Consider the following 15,589-nt stretch of genomic DNA (forward strand, 5'->3'; position numbering starts at 1 on the left):
TTCTGCATAGTTTACGTCTTCTTTTTTTCTGCAGGGAAAAATATGCTTTTAAACTCTTTTCCCGGATGGAAAAAATAGGCTAAATCTCGTTTTCTGCATGGAAAACCTGCTATTAATCTCCATTTTGGCCTAAAGTTGTTGCTCTAAATCTCCTTTTGTGCTTAGGAAATCGGCTGTCACTCTCTTTTTTTCTGCGTAAAGAATCTGCTGTAAATCTCATTTTTTTTGCACGGAGAATCTGTCCTACTTCTCATTTTCCGCATGGGAAAAATGGCTCTCTTTCAAGTGTGGGAAACTGGCTGTACTTCTTCCCCGCATGGCAAAACTCATCTAAATCTCTTTTCTCGGGGTTTCTGTGTACGGCACGTGCCAAAAAAAAAATCTGGTATTCTCACCCTTCCCGGCTACGCAGGCGGCTTCTTTCCAATGTTAGCTGGGCGTTCTGCTTTTTATTGAGGCTGCAAATTTTTTTCATGTGCTTGCGACGAAGCTCCTTCAGTTCCCGATACTGCTTCTTCAGCAACTTCGCAAAAGCCTTTTGCTGCCTCAGTTCTTCCACGGAAGGTGGAGAGACCTCTGGAAAGGAAGGGAGAGCACAGCACGAGGGTTTGCGGAGTCCAGCGAGAAGGGCGTGGGGGAAGACGGGTAGAGGTAGGCATCACATATTTTAACAACCGGTTCCACTACTGAAGACGGGGAGGAGGCGTAAGACGACTAGAGTGGCTGATCGGGCCACTTCCTGCTTCTCCGTTTCTCAAATTTCTCTCCACCTCAATGTGGACTAGGAACGTGAGTGGCTTTTTTTTTTTTTAAACCGTTCCATTTACATGATGCCCGCCTCACTGATAAATCGACTTGGGCAGCTTATGAAATGGGAAATGAAATGGGGCTGTTGATTTATCCAGCCCCATTCTAAGCTATGAATGTTGTGGAATTTTAATGTTGTTTTTTTTTAATTTTTTGTATGTTTCCCCTTCCTTTTTTATCTGTAAGCCGCCCTGAGTCTCTCGAGAGTGGGCGGCATATAAACCCTATCTATAAATAAATAAATAAATAAATAATAAATAAATAAATAATAAATAAATAAATAATAAATAAATAATAAATAATGGTTTATGGTTTATGGTTTTATTGGGATTTATATGCCGCCCTTTTCCCTGAGGGGACTCAGGGCGGCTTACAACCACAGGGGAGGGGAAGTGCAAGGTCAAAACAAAACACTTTGTGAACAAAAGAAAAATAATAAAACACAACTTTCATTCAGCAATCAAACACTCGGGCGGGTAATTGGAAGCCTATCCCCAGGCCTGCTGGGAGAGCCAGATCTTGAGGGCTGCGCGGAAGGTCTGGATCGTGGTGAGGGTACGGATCTCCATGGGGAGCTCGTTCCATAGGGTCGGGGCAGCAACAGAAAAGGCCCTCCTCCGTGTGGTCGCCAGTCGACATTGACTGGCAGATGGAATTCGGAGGAGGCCCAGTCTGTGCGATCTGATTGGTCGATTTAGGGAGGTAATCGGCAGAAGGCGGTCTCTCAAGTACCCAGATCCACTACCATGGAGTGCTTTAAAGATGGTCATCAGTATCCTGAAGCGCACCCAGAGACCAACAGGTAGCCAGTGCAGCTCGCGGAGGACAGGTGTAACGTGGGCGAACCGAGGTGCGCCCACTATCACTCGCGCGGCTGCATTTTGGACTAGCTGTAGTCGCCGGATGCACTTCAGGGGCAACCCCATGTAGAGCCCATTGCAGTATTCCAGTCTAGAGATCACAAGGGCTCGAGTGACTGTTGTGAGAGCCCCCCGGTCTAGGTAGGGCCGCAACTGGCGGACCAGGCGAACCTGGGCAAATGCCCCCCTGGTCACAGCTGACAGCTGGTGGTCAAAAGTCAGCTGTGGATCCAGGAGGACTCCTAAGTTGCGGACCCTATCTGAGGGGTATAAAATTTGACCCCCCAGCCTAAGCGTTGGTGTATTAGCCAAATTATTGGGGGGGAAACACAACAGCCACTCGGTCTTATCCGGGTTGAGCACCAGTTTGTTAGCACTCATCCAGTTCTTAACGGCCTCCAGACCCTGGTTCATCACGTCCACCGCTTCATTGAGTTGGCACGGGGCGGACAGATACAATTGCGTATCGTCCGCATATTGATGGTATTTTATCCCGTGCCTCCGAATGATCTCGCCCAGCGGTTTCATGTATATGTTAAATAGTAGGGGGGATAAGACCGAACCCTGAGGTACTCCACATGTTAGGGGCCTCAGGGACGATCTCTGCCCCCCGACTAACACCGACTGCGACCTGTCCGAGAGGTAGGAGGAGAACCACCGCAGAACAGTGCCTCCCACTCCCACCTCCCGCAGTCGTCGCAGAAGGATACCATGGTCGATGGTATCGAAAGCCGCTGAGAGGTCAAGGAGAACCAGGATGGACGCATAGCCTCCATCTCTGGCCCTCCAGAGATCATCGGTCAATGCGACCAAAGCGGTTTCTGTGCTGTAACCAGGTCTGAAGCCGGTTATAATAAATAATAAATTTAAACAGACATGTAATCTTCAACGTGAGACCATTTCCATTGCTACGTTAAGGGAGATAATGTCCATTTTGCCGTGATGCTTAAGCGAATCACTGTATCCCGTTAAGCGAGATGTGGCCATTAAGCGAATCCCCCCCATCCCTATAAACTTGCTTGCTGGGAAAGTCGCAGATGGTGATCACGTGACTTTGGAAGCCGCAGTAAAATATATACGCCGGTTACAAAGGGTCTGAATTTCTGATGGTGGGGAAAAACCGGCAACGGTCGTAACTGCGAGGAACGGTCCTAAATTGCAAGCTTTCACTGCTGTCAACGGGCACCACCTTGGTGCTGAAGGGGCTGGCAACGCAGCTTCGTAACCTTACCTGCCAGGACGCTAGCGATCAAGTCATCTCTCTGCACTAGAAGAGGAGGAAAAATGGACTTTTAGAATCTGATCTCAAAACTGGGGATTGGGCAAAAACAGGGGTATCAATTCTTCACACACAGACACCCCCAAACTTTCCCATGGTGGGTGGAAAGACTCGTCCCACCCACCCCCCGGATTCCAGCAGCCAACCAGAATTTTATGGAGAGAGGAAAAATCCCAACTCGGGGTATTCTTTCGGTCCTTACCTTGACTGGGAACGATACTGGGAGTCCGGGTTGGGGGCAGCACATCCGGGAGGGGTTTCTGGACCTCCCGGGACGGCCCCGGGGTCTTGGAAGAGGAAGTCCGCAACAGGGATTCCTTCGGCCTCTCCATGTTCTCCTGCCCAATGTGGGGGAAATATGGGGAGGTGAAGTTGGGAGGTGGGGTGTCTCCCAGTATTCCCCCCACAAACTAGCTTTGCGACGCCCAGCGGGCACCGCAAATTGACCCGTCGACGTAATGCGAGGATCTCCCGTGGATTTCCATCCGCCCGCCCACCGTTGCACGTCGTTTTCCTTCCGTCCCGTCTAGGAATCCTCACCTCACTCAACCCCATCAGGGCGGCCAGCTGCTTGGCTCGTTGATCCATTAAGCTGATGTGCTTAATTGGGTTAATTAACGCATCGGCGTAAGCTGGGGAACGAAGAAAAAGAGCCTTAAACATCACCGCTTTCCCCCCAAAAAGAAGAAAGAGGCAGGGATTGGGATTAGACAGGAATTAGATATTAGACAGAGATTAAACAGGGATTAGATAGGGATTAGACAGGGATTAGATATGGATTACATAAGGAGTACATAGGGATTAGATTTGGATTAGACAGAGATTAAACAGGGATTAGCTAGGGGTTAGACAGGGATTACATAGGAATAGACATGGATTAGACAGATTAGATATGGATTAGATATGCATTAAACAGGAATTAGACAGGGATTAGATATGGATTACACAGGGATTCGACAGGGATTAGATATGGATTACACAGGAATTAGACAGGGATTAGATATGGATTACACAGGGATTAGATAGGGATTATATATGGATTACACAGGGATTCGACAGGGATTAGATATGGATTACACAGGAATTCAACAGGGATTAGATATGGATTACACAGGAATTAGACAGGGATTAGATAGGGATTAGATATGGATTACACAGGGATTAGATAGGGATTAGATAGGTATTAGATATGGATTACACAGGGATTCGACAGGGATTAGATATGGATTACACAGGAATTAGACAGGGATTAGATAGGGATTAGATAGGGATTAGATATGGATTACACAGGAATTAGACAGGGATTAGATAGGGATTAGATAAGGATTAGACAGGGATTAGATAGGGATTAGATATGGATTAGACAGGGATTAGACAGGGATTAGATATGAATTACACAGGGATTAGACACGGATTAGACAAGGATTAGACAAGGGTCGCTGGAGAATCTGGCTCAAATCCTCAGATTTTTGCTTTCTGTCGCACACCCACACGGCTGTGTGAGACAGTTGTTAAGTGAGGCAGCTTTTAAGAGAGTGTTGCCCTGTTTTACGACCTTTCTGGCCACTGTTGTTAAGTGAATCGGTGCCGTTGTCAAGTGAATCATTGCAGTCTGCTTGTGTTTCCATTACTTATCCCTCTCCGAGGTGGGGATTTATTGCGAAGAATAAGGCGCTTAAGACTGCCCTTACAGGGAGTCCTCGATTTACGACCACAATGGGTTGTGAAGCAAACCTGGCTTCTTTGCTCGACGGAAGGTCGCAAAGCGGGGAATCACACGATCCCGGGACACTACGACCCTCACAAATAGGCATAAGTTGACAAGCATCTGAATCTTGATCATGTGACCATGCAGCGGTCGTAAGGGTGAAAAACGGTCATAAATCCCTGTTATTGTTGTTTTAAAGTGCCGTTGTAACTTTGATCAGCCACTCCACAAGCAGGTTGGAAAAGAATACTACCTGTGTGTGATTTTGGTTGGCTGGTTTGGTCTACCTGGCCGGGCGGGTGGCATCAGAGTGTCCCCCCCTTAGGCTCCACCCCCTTCCCAGGAAGGACCCGCCCCCTTTCCCCAAGCCAATTACTTTGATGATCATCCGGAATATAATCACACGCTTCTGTGTAGACCAACAAGGCTGGGAGACAGAGAGGCTGGTTGCTTTCGTTGCGGAGACAAATATAGTGGTACCCTGTGAAAGAGAAAACAACACACACACACACACGAGATAAGTAGATGCACAGGGTTGGAAGGGACCTTGGAGATCTTCTAGTCCAACCCCCTGCCCAAATGGTTAAATTAAAAACAAAAAGAAGACGATGCAATGGAATATTTTTATAGAGTTTGGTCTAGCGGTGAAGGCATTAGGCAGAAAACAGGAGACTGGGAGTTCTAGTCCTGCCTCAGGCTTGAAAGCCAAATGAATGGCTTTGGGTGGATCACCAGGAGATGGTGAGTTCTAGTTCTGTCTTAGGCATGAAAGCCGGCTGGGTGACTTTGGGCCAATCACCAGGAGACTGGGAGTTCTAGTCCCACTTTAGGCATGAAAGCCAACTAAATGACTTTGGGTGAATCACCAGGAGATGGTGAGTTCTAGTTCTGTTTTAGGCATGAAAGCCGGCTGGGTGACTTTGGAGCAATCACTAGGAGACTGGGAGTTCTAGTCCCACTTTAGGCATGAAAGCCAACTAAATGACTTTGGGTGAATCACCAGGAGGTGGTGAGTTCTAGTTCAGTCTTAGGCACAAAAGCCAGCTGGGTGACTTTGGAGCAATCACCAGGAGACTGGGAGTTGTAGTCCCACTTTAGGCATGAAAATCAACTGAATGACTTCGGGTGAGTCACTAGGAGATGGTGAGTTCTAGTTCAGTCTTAGGCACAAAAGCCAGCTGGGTGACTTTGGGCCAATCACCAGGAGACTGGGAGTTCTAGTCCCACCCCAAGCATGACAATCCCATTATTCTACAGAGGGGCAAGGAGTGGGGGGGGACAAGGGGTCCAATCCTGCAATTCTCTTTGTCGCTGGCGGGAAGGCGCGACGGAGTGACTCACCCGCCCGGATGGCGGAGACGGGCAAAATCCGATGGCCCACAAATTTGCCGCCCTCCTCAAAAACCGCGATGCGCAGCGAGGCGAGGGTTGGCAGCACGACCTGGGCGAACCGAGAGGAGAAAGAATGGTTGGAAGGAAGCGCCGAGTTCAGATTGCGCCGTGGGTGCCATTTTGGGTGAAGGGGGGAAAAAACACACTCGGCACATGCTCAGAAATCCAGAGTTTCTCTAAGTAACTGTCCCGGTTTTGCCCCTCTCACCTTCTGGAAGACGAAGGGCTCCTCGTCCCACACGGGGTTGAAGGAGTTGCCCTGCGAGGTCCGAGTGCGAAATTTGCGCTTGGTGTCGACTGGCAGCCCGAACATGTCTACTTCGACGTAAATGCCGATCCTCTTATCGGAGAGAAACTGTCCGGATATGATCTAAGATTGGGATGAGAAGATGCGTTTCCTGGCTTCAAATTAAAACCCTGGTGGAATTCACGGGTCATTTTTCTGACGCAACCCTCTGTGTATGCTCAGAAGCACTCTCTTTCCGCTTAGCCTGCTAGCTCAAATAGCTTCGCTTGCCAATTTTATCTTTATTCTTCATAATAACCTGATTAAGGTTTTCAACCAGAAAACTAAAGATAAATGGACAATATACATTTAAGATAAGAGAAAGAAGAAAGTAAAGGAAGGAAAAAGTGGAAAAATGGAAGAAAAAAGTATTTTTTATCCCTCTCTCACTTTTTTCCTTTCTTCCCTCTTTCTCTTCTTTCACTCCTTCCTTGTTTTTCCTTCCCATTTTCTCTTACTCTCTACATTCTCTTTCTGTTCCTCCTTTTTCTTTTCCCATCCTTTATCTTACCCTCCTTCCTTCCTCCTTTCTTTTCTTTGCTTCCTTCTCTTTCTCCCTCTTCCTGCTTTCCTTCTTCTTTTCTTTTCCTTCCTTCCTTCCTCTCTCATCCACACCTCTGTCCTTCCTTTCCTTCCTTTCTAACTCATCCACACCTTCCTTCCTTCTTCCTTCCTCTCATCCACATCTTTCTTCCCTTCCTTTCTCTCTCATCTACACCTTCCTTCCTTCCCCTCCTTCCTTTCTCTCATCCATACCTTCCTTCCACTCCTTCTTTTCTCATCCGCACTTTCCCTCCTTCTTCCTTTCTCTCTCATCTACACCTTCCTTCCTTCCCCTCCTTCCTTTCTCTCATCCACACCTTTCTTCCTTCTTCTTTTCTCTTCATCCACACCTTCCTCCCCTCCACTCCTTCCTTTCTCTCATCCATACCTTCCTTCCTTCCTCTCCTTCCTTTCTCAGCCACACATTCCCTCTTTCTTCCTTTCTCTCTCATCCACATCTTCATTCCTTCCTTTCTCTCATCCACACCTTTCTTCCTTCTTCCTTTCTCTCATCCACACCTTTCTTCCTTCTTATTTTCTCTTCATCCACATCTTCCTCCCTTCCACTCCTTCCTTTCTCTCATCCTCACTTTCCCTCCTTCTTCCTTTCTCTCATCCACACCTTCCTTCCTTCTTCTTTTCTCTTCATCCACACCTTCCTCCCTTCCACTCCTTCCTTTCTCTCTCATCCATACCTTCCTTCCTTCCTTCCTCTCCTTCCTTTCTCATCCACACGTTCCCTCTTTCTTCCTTTCTCTCTCATCCACTCCTTCCTTCCTCTCATCCACACCTCCCTCCTCCCTCCTTCCCTCTGCTTCCCTCCCTCCCTCCCTCCCCTCAAATTCACCACCGAGAGGGATCTACACAGTTTCCACCCCATTCCACGCCCCTCCCAGTCCGCCATGCCTTCTAACCTTCACTCTGACGGTGTTCGCCACGATGCCGTCAACAATATCTTCGGTGAAAGGGTCGAAAAGCTTGTCCGACCGTCGCATGAACTCGGGCTTGAGCAAGTAGCCAGTCCGGCGATTGTACTCAAAGATGCCCAGGTTAAGCTGCATTGGCAAATCTGCATGGAGGGGCGATATCAAAAACGCAAGCCGGGTTACTAGTCCTCATTATACCAGCAGAGGGAAAGTGTGCAAGTTCGATCCTGGATAGATATTTCTCTCACTGGGCACATTGGGAATTTTATCTGCTTCATATAACTCTGCCCTGGCAACAGGGATGGCATCCGGCCATTAAAACATTCAATTGCCCAGACTCCACCCCACAAGGGATTACGGGGTCATTAAAAGGGGAAGATGTAAAGCCCATTTCCCCGAAGTAGCAGCTCCATTTTAGTCTCGATTGTCGTTCAATTTTACGTGCACGGATAAAATTACTAAACAATAGTTATTAAATAATATAAATTGAATTTTAAAAAAAACCTACACTGACATTTTGATGGCCGGCTAAACCAAAACCTCTCCCATTCGCCGATCTAAGCAAGGATAAGTTCTTTTTTTAAAAAAAAAAAATGCCTACACGCCTGTGCAAGTTTCTAGTCCTCATCTCCTCCCGGAAGGCGAACTCACCCAGGGATTGAAAATTGAGGGCCACCATCTGACAGCCGGCGTTCCAGAAGAGCTGTGGCATGTAGTTGGATGAATCCACGCGTGTCCCTTTGGGGTAAATTCGGCTCAGCTGTTTCTTGTTGTATCTGTGAGGCATCCGTGTCAAGGCCGAAAAACCGGTAACTGTGGTCAGCTGTCCAGTTGGCTACCAATAGGCGTTTCACGGCTCAAAGCAAGCCCTTCCCACCTGCCCCCCACCTCCCCCTTTCAATTCAGCCTTCCTTCTTAACATTAGAATCGTAAATCATTAAGGTGGGACCCGAGAGGTCATTTAGTCCAACCCCAAGCACCGTTGGATCCTTGAGAGCAGGGTTTCTTACAATGTGGACCTAGCATCCCCAAATCCTCTCAGGAGTCATCAAACTGGACACTGCTGGTAGTCCTCGACTTACAACTATTCGTTTGATGTTTCAACGGCCCCGGAAAGTGGGACTTGGGACTGTTCTTCACACTGAGCGACCGTGATCCAAATTCAGACGCTTGGCGAAACTGACTCGCACTTATGACGGCGGCGTGTCCCCGGGGTGGTGGCGGGAGGTCACGCGACTCCCCTTTGGCGAGCTTAAAGTCCCGGGGGAAGCCGGAGGCGCTTAACAACCGTGTGGCCGACTGAAGCGCTGCAGGGGTTCACTTAACGACCGCGGCACAGATGGTCGTAAAAAGGGGAGGCAAAACTCACTGAACCGCCGTCTCGCTTAGGGACGGAAATGCTGGGCTCCACAAGTCGGGGGCCGCCTATTTTCGCTCTGTCGAGGAGGAAAGAACGCCGGGTTCGAATCCCACCCCGCCCATCCTGATAACTTGGACCGGAGCGAAGACGTCGATTGAAAGGTTTTTTAACAGGGGAAAATATGTGATAAATATCAGCCACGTCAAAGGGATGCTCCCTCAATTTTAAAAAGGGGGGGGGAGGGAGAAGGGGTTGCTGAGAGATCTGGGTTCAAGAGACGTGGGCTGAAGGATACTCAACAAACTCCATGGGGCTGTTTGTCAGCTGCTCCAAGCCTTTGGTCTCCACGAAGGAAGACATTTCGAAAGATTTGTTGCGCTCTGGAAGAGAAGGGAGGACAAAAGAGCAGGATGTCGGGTTTTCTCACCCCCCGCCCAGCGCCCCCTTTGCCCCTGTGGCAACAACAACAACCTTGAGGGGTAGGCCACGCTTCCCATCACAATCACCGAGGGAGTTTGCCTGCAAAACTGGCTTTAAATTTGGCATCTGTTGTGTCTTGCCAGCAGAGGTAGCAACAGAGTCAGAGAGTGAGGAGGGTTGGGGAGGAACCTGGGCCGGTCCTGAAGTCTGGGGAAGGCTCGGAGGAGGGCTCTATGTCGGAGGCAGAGAGGAGGCCAGGGCCGTATGGCAGTTATCAGCTGCCTTCGGAGTCGGACAGCAGTGAGGCAGAAGAACAGCTGGAGCCTGTTCCCAGTATGCGCATACGCAGAGTGGCCAAAGGGAAGAGCTAAAGAACAGGGGTTGACTTGGGAGTTAAGGCCACAGGTGGATGGTGAATGGCCCCTCCCAGAGGAAGTAAAAGAGGAGCGAAAGGGGAGTGGAGTTTGCAGGAGACCATTAGTTCAATTCATTGGCTCGTGACTCTCCGAGACTCCTGGCCAAGTTCTGCAGATCTCAGCCTGGCAGCTCTCCAAGCCAGATAAGGTCTGTGACTGTAAATCCTCCCTGGAAAGACTTTGCTGGAGGTGAAGGAGCAGAATTAAATTAATAAAAGGGTTTTTTGTCGGGACAATAAGGAGTTTGCTTCCGGGAAGCCTCGGATAGAACAGCATCTTAGACGGGCCAGTTCGTCTTTCAAATGAAATGGCACAAATTCGATGACTGTCCAGCCGCATCTTTAGATGCTCGGACAAGTCTCTAGATCTCAAGGATCGGGGTTGTTTGCAAGGAAGGAGGGAGAGTCGAAAACAAAAAAAATCACAGCCTCGGGAAGGGAAGGGAAGCTGTTTTTACGTGTCAAGGCCACAGCGACCACATTCCTCTCCAAACTTAACAACTGTAAGACTTGTGGACTTCAACTCCCAGAATTCCCCAGCCAGCCGGAAATCAAGAGGCTGCAAAATCGGGGGCAGCCACTTGATTTAACGACTCTTGACAAATTTTCTGCTCCCCATCGTGGCCGCAAGTCGAGGAACTAGCTGTGTTTTTTTTCCCAAGAATATACGGTCAACGTAAATAAGAGGCACTTGAAGTGGGCACCCCGGCTAACATTCTTAGGCCCCCAAAAGTCCCCAATTTAAAGGCAAAGCTGAATTCAGCCCCCCTCCCCGGTCACCATTGCTCGGCCTTGTCCGTCCCCCTCCCCGGTCACTCACTGCTGGCCACCTCGAAGGACTTGAACTTGACCGGCTCGATGTAATTGACCAACGTTGACATCTCCTCTGTGGCATTCACTTCGCTGCTGGCGGTGCCCTGGGGGCGATCAGGGGGTTGGCAGGGGGAAGAAAGAGGAGGGAGGAGGAGGAGGAGAGAAGGATGATGATGAGAATGAAAAGGAGGAGGAGGAGGAGGAGGGGGAGGAGGAGGAGGAAGCGGAAGAGAAGAGGAGGAAGAGAATGAAAAGAAGGAGGAGGAGAAGGAGAGGAAGAGAAGGAAGAGAATGAAAATGGGGAGGAGGGGAGGAGGAGGAGGAGAATGGAAAGGAGGAGGAGAAGGGGAAGAGAAGAAGAGGAGGAGAAGAGGAGGAGAATGAAAAGGAGAAGGAGGAGAAGGAGGAGGAAGAGAAGAGGAGGAAGAGAATGAAAAGGAGGAGGAGGAGGAGAGGAGGAGGAGGAGAATGAAAAGGAGGAGGAGAGAAGGAGGAGAATGAAAAGGAGGAGGAGAAGGAGAAGGAGGAGGAAGAGGAGGAGAGGAGGAGGAGAATGGAAAGGAGGAGAAGGAGAAGGAGGAGGAAGAGGAGGAGAGGAGGAGGAGGAGAATGGAAAGGATGAGGAGAAGGGGAAGAGCAGAAGAGAAGGAGAAGAGGAGGAGGAGAATGAAAAGGAGGAGGAGAAGGAGGAGGAGGAGGAGGAAGAGGAAGAGAAGAGGAAGAAGTGAATGAAAAGGAGGAGGAGGAAGAGAGGAGGAGGAGGAGAATGGAAAGGAGGAGGAGAAGGGGAAGAGAAGGAGAGAAGGAGAGAAGCAGAAGAGGAGGAGGAGAATGAAAAGGAGGAGGAAAAGAAGAAGCAGAAGAAAAAGAAGGAGGAGGAGGACAAGGTGAGGGAGTGGGAAAAACAATATCAGCAATGCAAAACTTCAAAAACTGCTGTCTTAAAATGCCCTTTCCCAGAATCCCCTCTGGCTCATGGCTGGTGGGGAAACCTGGGAAATGAATCTTTAGCCATCGGGACTCTTGCAGTGACTCCTGGGAGTTCTAGAAATCAGAGGACTCCTCTTCTTCCTCCTCCCCTTTGGGTTTCCTCTACATGGCCGCTTCGGAAGTCACCCATCATGCACCCCAAAATATTGTGGACAGGTCCTTGCAAAGCATTCCCTTCCATCTGCACATACCTCGTCGGTTGTCAGCTTTTTGGGGTCTTGCAGCTCTTCCTCCTCCTCGCTTTCGGCTTCCCGGTCTGGAGGTGGGGAGAAAGGAAGGGGATTAGGGGCTCGGTAATCAAAGGGTTTGTCTGTAGGATGGGGAAAAGGCCAGTTTGGCAGCTGAACCTCAAGGAACTACAACTCCCAGAAGGCTAACTGTTTAAAAACTACATAAAACTTCTAGCTAGGCTAGCATTTAAAATAGGATTTTTAAATTTTTTTTAGCAAGTTTAAGATGTTTAAGATGTTCGAATCGTTCTCCCAGAATCCCCCAGCCAGCAGGCTTTAAGATGGGTGGACTTCAATTCCCAGAATCCCCCAGCCAGCCTGCTTTAAGATGGGTGGACTTCAACTCCCAGGATTCCCCAGCCAGCAGGCTTTAAGAGGGGTGGGCTTCAACTCCCAGAATCCCCCAGCCAGCAGGCTTTAAGATGGGTGGACTTCAATTCCCAGAATCCCCCAGCCAGCCTGCTTTAAGATGGGTGGACTTCAACTCCCAGGATTCCCCAGCCAGCAGGCTTTAAGAGGGGTGGGCTTCAACTCCCAGAATCTCCCAGCCAGCCTGCTTTAAGATGGGTGGGCTTCAACTCCCAGAATCCCCCAGACAGCCTGCTTTAAGATGGGTGGACTTCAACTCCCAGAATCCCCCAGCCAGCCTGCTTTAAGATGGATGGACTTCAACTCCCAGAATCCCCCAGCCAGCCTGCTTTAAGAGGGGTGGACTTCAACTCCCAGAATCCCCCAGCCAGCCTGCTTCAAGATGGGTGGATTTCAACTCCCAGAATCCCCCAGCCAGCCTGCTTTAAGATGGATGGACTTCAACTCCCAGAATCCCCCAGCCAGCCTGCTTCAAGATGGGTGGACTTCAACTCCCAGAATCCCCCAGCCAGCCTGCTTTAAGATGGGTGGACTTCAACTCCCAGAATCCCCCAGCCAGCCTGCTTCAAGATGGGTGGATTTCAACTCCCAGAATCCCCCAGCCAGCAGGCTTTAAGATGGGTAGAATTGAACTCCCAGAATCCCCCAGCCAGCCTGCTTCAAGATGGGTGGATTTCAACTCCCAGAATCCCCCAGCCAGCATGCTTTAAGATGGGTGGACTTCAACTCCCAGAATCCCCCAGCCAGCCTGCTTTAAGATGGATGGACTTCAACTCCCAGAATCCCCTAGCCGGCATCCTGGGAAAACCTTTTCTTCCCCTTAGTGTGGGGGTGCCTGTGTTTGGGGGTGTCTCACCAATAGATTTGCGGGGTTCCCCCAGCTTCGCCATTCTGTCTGAGGCCTTTTCCTCCCCGTTGGTCAGGATGGAGGCAAGGATTTCCGGGGGCTCGGCGAAGGGAGAGCCTGAAAGAGAGGAAGGGAGGAGAATAAATAAATAAAGGAAAAATCATGGAAAGAAGGAAGGAAGGAAGGAAGGAAAGAAGGAAGGAAGGAAGGAAGGAAGGAAGGAGGAAAGGGAGGAAGGAATAGAGGAAGGGAGAGAGATTTCCCTCCTCCGCTGCTTTTCCCTGCGTGCCGCGGCTCCTCCGACTCTCAGCCGGGGAGGATGTGATCAGCTTCTTCCTCAGAGCACGGCATGAAAGGGTGGCTTATGGTTAGACAAGACAGGTGATAGAAAGAAGGCCGCAATCTTCTTGTCCTCATTGATTAAGAGGCCAAATTTGGAATTATAAATATGATGGAGAAGATTAGAAGCCACATCTAGGTGTGTTTTTTCCCCTTTCTTTTCTGTTTTTCTTCTGCTTTTCTTCTTTTTTCCTTTTTGCACTTTTTCCTTTGACTCCTCCCTTCTTCCCTTCCCCTTCCTTCCTTTTCTCTACTTTTTTCCTTTCGTTCCACCCTCCCTCCCTCCAATTTTTCTTCCTTCCATCCCTTCTCTGGTTGTCCTTCCTTCCTTCTTTCCTTTTTTTCTCTTCCTTTGTCCCTCCCTCCAATTTTCCTTTGTTCCCTTTTCCTCCTCCCTTCTTTCCTTCCTTCTTCCCTCCTTCCCCCCTTCCGTTCTTCCTTCCTTTCCTTTTCCTTCTCTCACCTTTCTTCCCTTCCCATCTCTCTCCCTCCCTCTATTCCTTCCTCCCCTTCCTCCGTCCTTCCTTCCTTCCCTTCTCCCTCTGGTTTTCCTTCCTTCCTTTACTTTTTTCCCTCTTCCTTTGTCCCTCCCTCTCTCCCTCCAATTTTCCTTTCTTCCTCTTTCCTCCACCCTTCTTTCCTTCCCTCCCTCTCTCACTTCCATTCTTCCTTCCTTCCCTTTTCCTTCTCCCTCCCTCTATTCCTTCCTCCCCTTCCTCCGTCCTTCCTTCCTTCCCTCTCCCTCCAATTTTCCTTTCTTCCTCTTTCCTCCACCCTTCTTTCCTTCTTCCCTCCCTCTCCCCCTTCCATTCTTCCTTCCTTCCCTTTTCCTTCTCTCTCCTTTCCTCACTTCCCGTCTCTCTCCCTCTCCCTCTATTCCTTCCTCCCTTTCCTCCCTCCTTCCCTTTCTCTTCCTTTGTCCTTCCCTCCCTCCAATTTTCCTTCATTCCCCTTCCCTCCTCCCTCCCCCCTTCCATTCTTCCTTCCCTTTTCCTTCTCCCTCCTTCTTCCCTCCCTCCCTTCCCATTTCTCTCCCTTCCTCTATTCCTTCCTCCCTTTCCGCCTTCCTTCCTTCCTTCTTTCCATCCATCCTTCCTTCTTTCTTTCTTCATGCTTTTGGATAGCCTGATGGGCTGCCTGTAGATTTAATAAAAATAAACAAAAAGAACTTTGAGGAACCTACCCAGGGCAGGAGAACCCGGCTCGCCCACCCCGGAAGAGTCGCTGAAGGAGCTGTGCGTCTGCTCTAGAACCCGTTTGCGAATGCTGCCTTCCGCCACCTTGATGTGAGGCCGGCGTTTCTTGTTTTTCACCAGAATGCGCCCCAATAATTCCTGTGGGCTCGGTAAGGCTATGCCGGGCTGGAGCTGCAGGAACGGGAGTGGGGGGGGGGGGAGAGAGAGAGAGAGACCAACTGGAAAATTAGCTGAGCCAAAACTCAAAGCCAACTTAATTTGGGAAAGAGGGGGAAGAAGGCAAGGACTACGGAAGACGATCTGTTCTTCCCATATCTCATCTCTTATCAATATAGGTATAAGGTAAAGGTTCCCCTTGCACGTATGTGCTAGTCGTTCCTGACTCTAGGGGGCGGTGCTCATCTCCGTTTCAAAGCCGAAGAGCCAGCGCTGTCAGAAGACGTCTCCGTGGTCATGTGGCCGGCATGACTCAACGCCGAAGGGGCACAGAATGCTGTTCCCTTCCCACCAACGGTGGCTCCTGTTTTTCTACTTTCATTTGCATTTTTTCGAACTGCTAAGTTGGCAGAAGCTGGGACAAGTAATGGGGGCCCCCGAGGTGGGTCAAATGAGGACCCGGATTCTTGGGGGCAAGAGGCTGACTCTGCAAACCGCTTAGAGAGGGGCTATAAAGCCCTGTGAAGTGGCATATAAATCTAATTGCTATTGCCCTTCCTTCCTTCCTTCCTTCCTTCCTTCCTTCCTTCCTTCCTTCCTTCCTTCCTTCCTTCCTTCCCTCCCTCCCTCCCTCCCTCCCTCCCTTCCTTCTG

At 49.6% G+C, this 15,589-nt stretch overlaps 1 protein-coding gene across 1 annotated transcript in view; it reads right to left on the reverse strand.

Annotated features, from left to right (window-relative positions):
- PLCB3 (phospholipase C beta 3) overlaps positions 1 to 15,589 on the reverse strand; it is a 35,178-nt gene that overhangs the window by 12,129 nt on the left and 7,460 nt on the right. The window contains exons 2-15 of the mRNA XM_032234294.1: positions 14,768 to 14,951; positions 13,255 to 13,362; positions 11,991 to 12,055; positions 10,817 to 10,913; positions 9,457 to 9,541; positions 8,453 to 8,577; positions 7,790 to 7,944; positions 6,255 to 6,416; positions 5,996 to 6,095; positions 5,031 to 5,135; positions 3,487 to 3,578; positions 3,149 to 3,284; positions 2,899 to 2,934; positions 396 to 576 (exon numbers count right to left, since the gene is read on the reverse strand). Coding sequence (XP_032090185.1) covers positions 396 to 576; positions 2,899 to 2,934; positions 3,149 to 3,284; positions 3,487 to 3,578; positions 5,031 to 5,135; positions 5,996 to 6,095; positions 6,255 to 6,416; positions 7,790 to 7,944; positions 8,453 to 8,577; positions 9,457 to 9,541; positions 10,817 to 10,913; positions 11,991 to 12,055; positions 13,255 to 13,362; positions 14,768 to 14,951 — 1,631 coding nt within the window. The remainder of the gene's footprint in view (positions 1 to 395; positions 577 to 2,898; positions 2,935 to 3,148; positions 3,285 to 3,486; positions 3,579 to 5,030; positions 5,136 to 5,995; positions 6,096 to 6,254; positions 6,417 to 7,789; positions 7,945 to 8,452; positions 8,578 to 9,456; positions 9,542 to 10,816; positions 10,914 to 11,990; positions 12,056 to 13,254; positions 13,363 to 14,767; positions 14,952 to 15,589) is intronic.

This window comes from Thamnophis elegans, chromosome 17, assembly GCF_009769535.1.
Source record: "Thamnophis elegans isolate rThaEle1 chromosome 17, rThaEle1.pri, whole genome shotgun sequence".
Lineage (NCBI taxonomy): Eukaryota > Metazoa > Chordata > Lepidosauria > Squamata > Colubridae > Thamnophis > Thamnophis elegans.